Raw genomic sequence first — 12,229 nt, 5'->3', positions numbered from 1 at the left:
TTCGCCATGATTGTGTACACACACTCGACTGTTGGCTCCCGTCGCCCTCGCGCACTCTTTCATGCATCTTTGTGTGTATAGATGGGTTTTTTCCTGTTGTATTTGAACAAACAAGTAAGGATCAAGGTGCTCATATCGGCAGTGCAAGACACACAGTGCTGCCGAGACAAAAAAGGCAGTCAAAACACCACGCGAATGAGCGGAGGAAGGAAAGGCAGTGGATCTAAGGCCGCATCGGGTGCAAGCGGAGAGCGGAGAGCAGAAGGAGTAGACGCAAAACGAGGTTGAGGACGATGCTCAAACGTGAAGAAAAGAATCAACATGCGCTTGGAGCAAGCCCCCGGGGTAGGTGGAAGGCGTTAACCGTAAGTGAGTCAACAAAACGTGATACGGGGTCGGTGAAACCAAACGAGCGACGGGTATTCCGAGCATGAACACACACACAAACAGGGACGGAATCAACAACCGTGCGTGTGAGGCCGTGAAAACAGCACACACGCGCACGGAAGCTGAGACCGCACATGCCTGTGCAAACAAACAAGCTCCCCGTGCCCGCCGGCCACATGCCCAACGCCGCCGCCATGCCAAGCCATTTTCCCTTGGGCACCTCGGGGCCCTTTTGTGGTGCAAACACACAGTGGCTCAATGACCACTGCGGCACCGCGCCTCTCCAACCCCTCTCCGGCCTCCGCCCACATCCAAAACGGAAGAGAAACCACTGACCATCCAAACCACACAACCAACACGTGACATCTCAGACCACCTCAAATGTCACACACAGAACACTGCAGAGCCCAGCACAACCAATACAAAACACCGTGATCCCCCGGACGCAAGTTACATCTCTCGCAAGCGAAACAAACACAAGGTGCTTCCACACACCACCCGCAAACCCTGCCCTTGGCTTCCAAAAGTGGCCATCCATCCCATCCACACGAGACTCGTCGGAGGCGAGGCAAGTGGGAACAGCATCAACAACCACCAGAGGGAGAAAAGAGCAAAGGAAAGAGACTAGAATGTGGCCACCAGCCACCTCGGTCACAACAACCAACCCACAAACACAAAACAGCCAACGCGCAGCGCGTGCCGTGAAGGCACGTGACTGCGCGCCAACCTCTCATGATGTGGGCGAGCGCGATGAACGAGACAACTGGTAAGGCGAGACGCCCGGATAGCAAACGCAGCGGGTGCGTTTACTTGGAGCGAGCGCGCATCTTGCGGCGCTTGCGCTTCATGCGGCGCATACGCTTCTTCCTCCACTTGGCACGCATCTGTTGTGTTGGAACGGAGAAAAGGAGTGTGTGTTGAAGAAGTGGGTGTGTGAGAGCGTGTGAGTGAGCGCAGAAATAACAAGAAAGAGGGACACACAGAGAGAGGGTGGTTGAGCAGACACGCATGGACACAAAGGGCAGTGGCACAGCAGGCGTGGACACAAAGGGCATGGGGACAGCAGAGAGGCAGGGTTGATTCATATCCATCCATCCATCCACATCACGCGCACACGCAGAGCTGTTCACGCACCTTCGGGGGTTTATCTGGGTTGATCTCAACAACAAAAAAAAAGGCACAAGCACGGCCGTCTTTCTGACGCACACGCTGTTGATGGCCGAGTGCGCACTTTGAAAACAGGACGCGGTGTATCAACGATGGTGAGATTACTACATGAAGATATAAACGTAAAGCAGGCGCAATGTACGTTTCGTGGATTGCGGATTATTAGACGAAGATATCAATGACTCTTCCAGAATCGCAGATTTCAAACAATCAACAACACAAACAGTAGCAAATCTAGGACAAATAGGACGCGCCATACATGTGGATCAAAAATAGGACAACGTTGTGCAAGTCCTGCCAATGCACGTTGTGCGCGCAGATGCATGTGCATGTGCGAAATCGTGCACACAGCGCAGCAGAGCTTGCTTGCTTGCTTGGCTGACGTCATGCTGCACTGCGATAAGGACACTTTCACAACAGTCACACACTTACTTATGAACGAACACACGCACACATACACACACACAACGCAACACACGCACACACACACATACACACACACGCACGCACACACACACGCACACACACGCACGCACACACACACGCACACACACGCACACACACACACACACACACACACACACACACACACACACACGCACACACACCACCATCATATGACACTGCCATTTATTAACTTGTTTCCTTCCCAGCTTCCCTCGTCCAACTTCTGCAAGCGAGCAAGATGCAGCGGTTCACACGTGCGTTTGCGGTGTACAACCACAAACAGTTTGGGGAGATGACGCGGCAGGCCATCCTGGCACTGCCTTCCATCCCAAGCATCTCCCCTTCCTACCCAAAGGGGCCTTTCCACTTTCGCGATCGGGAGTACTTCATCGTCGAGTACGAGACCGACATCAAGCGCCTCAAGCAGGTCGTGCCGTGGCCCCTCGTCCCAGCATCCAACCGCATCCTGTGCGTTGCAGGTGGAGAGAGGGAGAGAGAGACTGTCTGTGTGTGCGTGTGGGGGGTGTGTGTGTGTGTGCGTGTGCGTGTATGTACGTATGAATATGCGAGTGTGAATGTGTGCGTGTGCGTGAACATACATGGATGTGTGTGCGTGTGCGTGCGTGTGTGAAGTTCATGGATGCGTATCAGTGCGAGTAAGTACATGACCTTGATGTATGGGCCAACTTTGCAGCCCATGATTCAAGGCCCTATCCTCACTTGCACAAGGATGCACGCTACCTCCCTAACTCTCTTCCTTTCCTCTCCGATCTTTCACCCTTATTTCCTCGCCATCATCACACAACAACAATGCAATCCCTTTGTGCAGGTACGAGTGGATCAACATGCCTGACTCGTCTGGCTTTGGCTCTTACAGCGAGTCTGGCTGCGTCGTGCCCTGCCTTCTCAACGGGGAAGCCGTCAACTACACTCTCTCCATGTGCGTATGTGTGTGTATGTGTGCGTATGTGTGTGTATGTGTGTGTACGTGTGTGTACGTGTATGTGTGTGTACGTGTGTGTATGTGTGTGTACGTGTATGTGTGTGTACGTGTATGTATGGGTTTGTCAGTGTGCATTCAGTGTGCATTCACTGTGCACACAGCTGTTGCAACTGCTCTCAAGCGGCTACATACGCCCACAAATAATTCATCCTCGTTCACTGTTCCCCGCCACCACGCAACCACTCAACCACTCACGTGCTCTGATAGGTACCTCGATGACGAGCCGCCAACGGCAGCCGGCCGTGAGCTGTGGGGATTCCCCAAGCGCCATGCCATGCCATCACTTCGCACAGAAAAGGACACGTTGGTTGGTGTGCTGAAACACGCAGGTGCGATGCCTAGGCTTGTGTGTGTGTGTGTGTGTGTGTGTGTGTGCTCTGATTGTGAGTGTTGGTCGTACATGTACTTCTTGTACATGCTTGTGTGTACATCTCCCTCTACTGCCTACGTTTCCCGCTGCGTTCCCCATCGTATTATGCCCGCAACACATCGTCCCATTCAGCCCGTTGTCACTTGCCTACATCTCTCACAACTCACGCCTCGGCCCATCAACCCCCAACACGCGTGTGCGCGCAGGGCAACTGGCGGTGATGGGCACGATGGCATTCAAGCACCAGAGGACAGACCCTGCACTCGCTGCGGACAAGCTCTCTCGCACCACGTGCAACCTCCGTCTGATCCCCGATGTCAACGGCGGCCTCACCAGCGCACAGCTCGTCGGCTTTAACCTCGAAGACGTGGAGGTTAAAGAGGCGTGGACAGGTGTGTAGCTGCCCCTTGTGTACACTTGAAGTGGTGTTATGTGTGACTTTGGGAACATGGGCAGTTTGAGATTCAAACACACACACACACACACACACACACACACACACACACACACACACACACACACACACACACACACACACACACCACCACCACCACCACCACCACCACCACCACCACCACCACCACCACCACCACCACCAATAATAGGCCCTGCAAGGTTGCACTTGAACCCACACGTGACGGCGCCGGCCTCAAATCTTCCGGTGCGCAGGATCATTGGCGGCACACACATGAAGACCAACCTCACGCTGCCACTGGGGCGCGTCATGTACGACTACAAGAACCCCGCCTTTGAGTACACGCCTGACGACCACGACGACGACCATCTCTCGCCAGCCAAGGTGCTGAAGGCGCCCGCCATGCCGATTATGGCGCCGTCGTATCCACGCGTGCTCAACCACATCCACAACCGCGAGTCGCTGTTCATCAAATACAACACGACGCGCGAAGCCATCCTCGCCAACCTCCCGTACAACGTGGAGGCAAACGACGACAACGTGGTGCTGCTCTCCTGGAGCAAGACTGAGAGCACGGGCATTGGCGCGTATAACAAGTTCAACGTGCATATCCCCTGCCGCTACAACGGCGAGGAGTTTCTCTTTGCGGTCCTGAGCGTGATGGACTCGGGTGTCACCCTCAATGCCGGCAGGGAGATTTATGGCCAGCCGTGCAAGTACGGCTTCCCTTCCCTGTTTATCGACAAGGACACGCTCAGCGCCAAGCTTGCATTTGGCGAGCAGGAGTGTGTGGCTGCCACATCCCTGTATAAGCACAGCCCCATGACCCTCCATGACGCAGCCATGCTTGCAAGCACGCCCGAGCTCAACCTCAAGTTCATTCCCGGCGTGAGCGGCGCGCCCGATGTTGCGCAACTTGTTGCCATCCGCTACGGGCAGCCGGAACTCGACACGTCTGTCATGCACAAGAGCACAGCACGTGTTGCGCTCTTTCCGCACGTCAACGCGCCCGTGGCCGACTTCCTTGTCATGGAGCAATCTGACTGCTGGGCATATCACATGCGCATCAAGCACTGCAAGCTGCAGGGGGAGGTCGTGCACGACTACCTGCTGCAGGAGTAGCGGCACCAGTGGATAGTTCGAGGCCACGTGGAACAAAGCGTGCGGGGGGTGGCGCACGCGCGCGTGTCTGGACTCGTGTGTGTGTGTATGTGTGTATGTGTGTGTGTGTGTGTGAGCTTGCGGACTGCATGTGCGTGCGTGTTTGAGTGCAAGTAGGATAGGGTTTGTGCGCGTTCCAATTCGATGTGCGTGCTTGGTATGATGATGAGAATGTTCTAATGCAGGCTTGACTGTGTGAATATGGATTTTCTGACTGACTAAACCGTGGCAACGGAAAGGGAGGAAGCAAGAGAGCTGGGTGAAGCCGGGGAGTGGGTAACCCAGTTGGAGGGGTGCAGCGACAGGAAGGGTGGGGGAGGAGGAGGAGAAGGGGGGAGGACATCGTGGGACATGGTCGCAGGCAAACACACAAAGCACACACACACACAAAGCACACACACACACACACACAACCATACACAGACACTGACACACACAGACACTGACACACGCTTACACGCTTAGATACACACATACACACACACACACACACACACACACACACACACACACACACACACACACACACACCACGCATACATCAGTCGACGCTGCGAATGCCAACGGCGGCGAAGAAGAGGAGGAGGAGGGTCCATGCAAGCACAACAACAAACCCAAGCCACACATCCTGGTGCAAAATTGTCCAGCCACGAAGCATGAGGGAGCGCATTGCCTCTGCTGCCCACGTGGTCGGCATGATATAGGAAATGTACAGCAGCCATTGCGGTATTGCCTGCCAATACGAAAGGGGGGGGGGGTAGTAGGAAGGAATAGGTGTGCTGTGTGTGAACGTGCGAAAACACAAACACACGTGCGTGCAATCTGCTTTATCATCACGAGACACCACAGGAATACACACACACACACACACACACTGCACGTGTCGTCATGGGTGGTACCTGGAGGGGCCAGAGGACGCCGCTGAGGAGGAGAACGGGGAAGAAACTGCCCATGGCCACCTGAATCGCGCCAACTTCGCTGTCAACCTGTGTCGAGATGAACAGCCCGTCTGGCAAAGTTGGGGTATTAGGGCCCCGGGGAGGGGGGGGGGGGGCTCAAGGATGAGCAGAAGAAGGAACCTGGAGTGTGTGCTGGTGATAGCAGCACTTGCAGCACACACACACACACACACACACACACACACACAGACACACCTACCCCCCCCCACACACACACGCATCAACTCACATGCCATGCCGCTGAGGCCAAGCATCATCATGAGGACGATGACCCAGGCCAGCGAGCCGACAATGGGCAGTTTGAAGACAACGAGCGCAAAGAACAGCACAGCGGCCGTCTGCCCAGCCAGGATCCAAAACTGCGTGGCCATGTGGGCCAGAATCACGTCGCTCGCACGTGCGCCGGCCACCCACACGCGGTCCAGCAGCCCTTCCTTGCGGTCCAGCACGAAGGACATGGCCGTGAGCCCAATCGCCTGCGCAAACGTGATGCTCACCTGGCATATGCAGCGGTGGGTGTGAGTGAGTGAGGGGGAGGGGGTGAGGGGGTGAGGGGGAGTGAGTGTATGCGAGTGTGTGTAATGCCGCTAGACGGACGAAAACCAACATACAGCATGTCTCATACGCAGCAAAAAGACAACCACAAGCTTCGCTGTCACACACACACACACACACACACACACACACACACACACACACACACACACACACACACACCATGATGCCTGGGGCAACAAAGTCTGTGAAGGTTGGGTGCAGCTCGCCGTAAATTGGTTTCTCAAAGCGGACGGGGCTGGCAGCCAAGGTGGACAGATTCCCGAGCACAGCATCCACCATTCTGACACCCCGACGTCACAAAGTGGCGAAAAGGTGAAGGCAAGGCAACACAGGGGAGAATGTGGGTTGTCACGTTTGGGGATGATGCTGAACAAAGGAGAAGGAGGACACAGAAGGTGGAGGGAGGATACACATAAGTGCACACGAACACACAAATACACAACAACAAATGCACGCACACATACAGAACACGTACAGGCACACGCACGCGCGCGCGCACACACACACACACACACACACACACACACACACACACACACACACACACCACACGCATGACCGTGCTTACGATTCGAATGCGGCTGCAGTTGCTGCTTCGATGGCGATGGAGATCTGCTGGTTGCTGTTGTCGAGCGTCAAACTGATCTGAGACCCCGCAATCACAGCAGGGGAGTCGTCCTTGGATACTACACACGTTTTGTGCATGTGTGTGTGTGTGTGCGCGAGCACAATAATGGTCAACATCAAATGGGTCGTTTCAGCTGCGTGAGTGCGCATGTGACAATTCATGAAGCAACGGCGTTCATCATCCTCCAACGTCAGCCAGGCGGCCAAACCAGACAAAAAAAATGCCTGCACACATACATACACCTACACACACAACGCTCGCACAACACAATGCCTACGCACGTCGTTTGATGATGTCTTGGGAGTAGTTGCCTGCAAACTGGTACACGCCCCAGCAGTCGCCACGGTGTATGCGGTGCACGGCCTCCTCGTACGTGGCAACAGGAACCTGTCAGTCGTGCACAGTGACGATGATGACAATGATGATGGTGGTGTTGGTGGTGGCTGGGTTAGCTTGTGACACTCAGCAACAACAAAGGAGGCAGACAAAGCCGAGCGGAAATGCCGTACCCTCATGTGAATCGCACATGCAAACATTCGCACACACAAAACCAAACATAAACACACGTACAAACACACACGTACAAACACACACGTACAAACACACACGTACAAACACACACACACACACACACACACAATCACAGGTACGTACCTGGTGGATGGTCTTGTTTGAGAGCTGGTGGAGGTAGATGTCTGAGAAGCGAAGCGTGTGGGCGGTGGGCAGCGAGACGTTCACCCCCACATCGTCGTTCACGACCGCCATGCGTAGGCCTGTCGGGTCCCGGCCAATGGCAAGGCAGTACAGGATGATTTGCAGGGCTGGCAGCATAAACTGGAACACGAGCAGGCCGTAGTTGCGTCCGAGGCGTAGCATGTTCTTTACCAGCAGCGCGTAGAAGTTGCGCCACGTCGGCAGGCCAGGCCCCCATCGGCGCCGGGAGGACTGAGTCTTCTTTGTGCGTTTAGCACGGTTGGGTCGCGCTCTGCCAGCGCCATAACGCTCCACAGCGCCTTCCCCCTTTCGCGACCTCTGTTGTTGTTGCTGTTGTTGCTGCTGGTGGTGGTGGTGGTGGCGGCTGGATGCGAGGAGAGGCGCTGCCTCGTCGATCTCCTGCCCAGTGGCGTTGAGCGAACCCGTATCGTTCACATGCGCAGCATGCGGGCGCCCCTGTGTGCCATGGGCGCGGGTGTCGGCATGGCCTGCTGTCTTGGAGCGGCGATCAAATCGAAAAGAACGACGACGTTGTTGCTGTTGCTGCTGCTCCCCTATTTCTTCCTCGCCTTCCTCCTCCTCTTCTTCCGCTACCGCCACCACTGTGCTCTGCTCATCTTCCCTCTGGCCATCACCGCCACTGCTGCTGCTGCTGCTTCCTCGACTTCTCCAGTCGCCAGCGACGCGGTCCAGTGTGCACAGGTCATCGTGGGTGTTGGCGCCGATGCTGTGCGTGTGGCACAGGGCAAGAAAGGTGTCTTCGAGAGACGACATGTGCAGGCGGTGGATGAGGTGCTCTGGCTCCGCCTCCGCCAGCAGCCGCCCCCCACGCATCATGCCAACGTACATCGCCTGCGATGGCGAGTGAGTGAGTGAGTGGGTGAGTGAGTGTATGAGTAAACGTGGTGTCATATGGTCTCATGTATGGCTTCCACCAGCAACATCAACGTATGCTCGCCCTTCACATCAAATACGACGACGACCACCAGTGCCACCACCACGACAACCACGACCACCACAACCACGTGAGGGCACCTGGCGCGCCTCCTCGATGTAGTGCGTGGTGATGAGCACGGTGGTCGGTGACGGGCCGTTGGTCAGCTCGGTCAGGTGCTGCCACAGCCGCGCACGCAGAATCGGGTCAACCTGTGGTGTGTATGTGTGTGCGTGTATGTGTGTGTGCGTGTGTGTGGGTGTGTGAATAAGAGAACGGGATTACCAGATCTGGCCGCGTGCAAGCAGCGTTTGCAAGACACAGCACAGCGTGCGCATAAGTACGTACGCCAACGGTCGGTTCGTCGAGAATCACGAGTGGGGGACTGTGGAGCAAGGCAGCCGTGAACGACACTGTAACACGCACATGCGCACGTGCAAATTTGTTGAGGAGTGACAGAGAGTGAAGATGGGAGCTCATAAGTACACGTGTACACACACACACACACACACACACACCACACACACACACATACACACACACACACACACACACACACACACACACACACACACACACACACAAGAGCACACACAAGAGCTCACCGCGTCGCTTCTGGCCACCGCTCAGGTTTGCTGTCGTGGGCATGCGCGTACAAGAGGGGCGGGCGACGGGTTGAGCTGATGGAGATGGGATGAAGTTGCGACGGAGGCGTGTCTTTCACGTCGCGATGACATACAAGCACAGCATCAAAGACGCAGACACAGACACGCACAGACACACACACACACACACACAGACACACACACACACACAAATACACACACAGACACACACAGACACACAGACACACACACACACAGGCGCAGACACACAAACACGCAGACACACACACACAGACACACATACAGATGTATCGGTCCTTGAGGTCGATGATGTCGAGGAGGGAGAGGAGAAACGTTGCTCGCGGTTCAAACTCGTACGTCTTGAGGTTATGCAGGCTGTCGACGGCATGGCATGACGCGTGCAGTCGCGCAGATGAGCATTGGCAGAGACTTGCAGGAGTCCCTGTGTGTACAATCAAGACGTATGTTGCAGATGCGTTCACACACTCACATGCAGAGGGAGCCGAGAGAGGGAGAAGGAGACAGAGGCAGGGCCAGAAGGAGAGGCATATGGGGGGACGCATAGACGTGCAGACCTCTCCGCACACAGTTAACACACTCACAGAACACACAGACACACAGACACACACACACAGAAACACAGAAACACAGACACAGGCACAGGTACAGACACAGACACAGACACAGACACACACACACACACTGACCGAGCACAGAAGCGAAGGGTTTCCCAGACTGTGAAGGAAGGATACAGGGCAATCTCCTGTGGCATGTATCCAACGAGAGACCCAGGCACGGCGTGGCCCTGCGTGTTTGGCTCCTTGCCCAGGACAGTTAGGTGGCCTTCATCAATGGTCAGCCTCCCAACAAGGCACTTGAGCAGCGTTGTCTTGCCGCAACCGCTTGGCCCAAGCAGGCCGTAGATGGACCTGCAGCAGCCATGCCCACACGTACAGTCATCACGAGAATCACACGTGAGCATCCAGCACACGGCCACGTTCAAAGGCCAGAGACACTGACACAAGAGTCACGTGCGGAAGCAAAGGGAGGCAAAGGGAACCAAGCTGCGTGTGCTTTGCGTGTGCGTTGTGTGGCTGTGTGCACGTGCGCATACGACCGTACCCGCGTGGGATGGTGAGGTTGAGGCCTTGCAGCACCTTGACCTTGGATGACCTGCGATGATTGATGACAGAGCGTTGCGAGGATGAACAAGAAGGTACACTCAGCCACACGCGTTTCAGACAGGGCAAAAGGCGCTGCAAGAGACGCAGGACGTGTGTGCTCCCACTTCACCCGTCCCGACACACCTCTTGCCGTAGGAGCGGTGGACGTTGCGAGCAACGATGGCTGCACCAGCACCATCAGCACCACCAGCGGTGCCGTCACCACCGTGACCATGCATCTTCGTTGCTCCGTTTGTGTGCGATAATTTCGTGCGTCTTGCTGTCCTCCCCACAGACAGTGATTGTGAACGGGCCCTTCTTTCTTTTGTTTGACACACACGCAAGCCAACATACATACACAGGCACAGGCACATGCATACACGCATGCCGACAGATAGATCCCCCCCTCTTTAAACACACACACACATACACATACACGAGCGATCAATAGACGGCTGCGCCCGTGAGGAAGAAGTCAATGGGCACGAGATTGAGTGGCTTGGTGTTTGGAACTGCTGCACCGACAGCACCGCCCGTCGCTGCCACCATCGCCTCCTGGCTTGGGGGCACAAAGTTGCCAAAGCCAAGCAGGCCCTGCGTCGGCGGGCCGCCGGGTGTTGCGTTGTTTGGATACAGGGCGGTGAAGAAGCCATAGCCAATGGGCTCGCTCAGCAGCGCTGTCATCACGTACTCCGGGGCATGCGCTGGAATGGGGGCTGTCACCTGTGGCTGGAAGCGGCCCTGATTGTCGTACAGTCCATACGCAGCGAGGCGCGTCTTGGTGCCGGTGTTGGTGCCGGTGTTGTTTTTGGCCGTGGTGGTGATGACGGTGCTGCCGCCGAGGTGGTTGACCCTGGTTGCGTCGTTGCACCACGCCCACATGGAGGTGACCAGTGGATCCGAGAGCAAGAGGTGGCCCGCAATCTTCTGCTGCTTGAGGTCCACGTGCACGATGGCATCGCGCGCACCCGCGTGGCGGATACCCACCCACATCGTCTGCACGTCGGAGCAGTGGGTGGAGGAGCCCGTGGCAATGACACCGTCAGACTGCAGGTAGCTGCTGAGGTCGACGATGATGGAGACGGCACCCGCGTACACGCGGGCAACCGCGGCGTACTTGGGCCGCTGAACGATGGTGTAGGCGGCGCCGCTGGCCATGTCCACATGCAGGTTGTGTGCAGACACGCCCTGCAGCGTCGTGCGGCTCGTCAATGCACCGTCAACCACAGACACGTTGTACAGCCAGGAGGCAGTGCCGTTTGAGGTGAGCAGGAGGCAGAACGTGCCGCCAGGGCGACAGCGGAAGGCGTCCACGGCCACAGCCTCCCCTGGGTTCTCCAGCATGACGCGGGCCACGTCCTCGCCGCGCTTGCCAAGGCGGTGCAGGCGGAACAGGGACACGTTGCGGGCATCATTGGGTTCAGGGGTCATGCCAATCCAGTGGATCTGAGCCGTCGACGGTGCCGGACACAGGCACAGCACCACTGCCAGCGTTGCCAGGAGCACCGCAGTCGCAGCACTCACAACATTGGCAGCGCGTGCAGGCGCTCCGGTCTTCCCTACCATCACACCAAGTGTGTGTGTGTGTGTGTGTGTGTGTGTGTGTGGTGTGTGTGTGTGTGGTCGTCGTTGTCACGATGATGACAGGAGCTGCGTTGATCAGTGGTGGTCGCCGCGATATTGGCTGTGGTTGTTTG

The 12,229-nt window shown here is 56.3% G+C and overlaps 4 protein-coding genes across 4 annotated transcripts; 2 read left to right on the top strand and 2 right to left on the bottom strand.

Moving 5' to 3' along the window:
- Window positions 1-195: 195 nt before the first annotated feature.
- PTSG_08884 (uncharacterized protein) lies at window positions 196-1,015 on the top strand (the record flags this gene model as incomplete). Its single annotated transcript, XM_004990213.1, has 2 exons — window positions 196-283; window positions 915-1,015. The coding sequence occupies 2 exons, from the start codon at window positions 196-198 to the stop codon at window positions 1,013-1,015; spliced, it is 189 nt and encodes a 62-aa protein (XP_004990270.1).
- Window positions 1,016-2,239: 1,224 nt separating this feature from the next.
- PTSG_08883 (acetoacetate decarboxylase) lies at window positions 2,240-4,911 on the top strand (the record flags this gene model as incomplete). Its single annotated transcript, XM_004990212.1, has 5 exons — window positions 2,240-2,469; window positions 2,831-2,941; window positions 3,212-3,333; window positions 3,581-3,766; window positions 3,980-4,911. The coding sequence occupies 5 exons, from the start codon at window positions 2,240-2,242 to the stop codon at window positions 4,909-4,911; spliced, it is 1,581 nt and encodes a 526-aa protein (XP_004990269.1).
- Window positions 4,912-5,114: 203 nt separating this feature from the next.
- Window positions 5,115-10,825, bottom strand: PTSG_08882 (uncharacterized protein). The gene is made up of 14 exons (XM_004990211.1): window positions 10,677-10,825; window positions 10,492-10,542; window positions 10,077-10,298; window positions 9,653-9,744; window positions 9,349-9,378; window positions 9,092-9,156; window positions 8,845-8,955; window positions 7,750-8,661; window positions 7,377-7,482; window positions 7,036-7,153; window positions 6,627-6,747; window positions 6,139-6,406; window positions 5,850-5,959; window positions 5,115-5,683 (listed from the first exon to the last, which is right to left on the bottom strand). The coding sequence occupies exons 1-14, from the start codon at window positions 10,769-10,771 to the stop codon at window positions 5,492-5,494; spliced, it is 2,493 nt and encodes an 830-aa protein (XP_004990268.1). The 5' UTR covers window positions 10,772-10,825; the 3' UTR covers window positions 5,115-5,491.
- Window positions 10,826-10,841: 16 nt separating this feature from the next.
- Window positions 10,842-12,098, bottom strand: PTSG_08881 (uncharacterized protein; the record flags this gene model as incomplete). The annotated part of the gene is made up of 1 exon (XM_004990210.1): window positions 10,842-12,098. One exon carries the CDS (start codon window positions 12,096-12,098, stop codon window positions 10,977-10,979), a length of 1,122 nt encoding a protein of 373 aa, XP_004990267.1. The 3' UTR covers window positions 10,842-10,976.
- Between the last annotated feature and the right edge of the window lie 131 nt (window positions 12,099-12,229).

The sequence above is a fragment of the Salpingoeca rosetta genome, assembly GCF_000188695.1.
Source record: "Salpingoeca rosetta unplaced genomic scaffold supercont1.25, whole genome shotgun sequence".
NCBI classification, from domain to species: domain Eukaryota; class Choanoflagellata; order Craspedida; family Salpingoecidae; genus Salpingoeca; species Salpingoeca rosetta.
The sequence above is the reverse complement of the archived record's forward strand: the minus strand, read 5'-3'. Positions and strand labels throughout refer to the sequence as shown.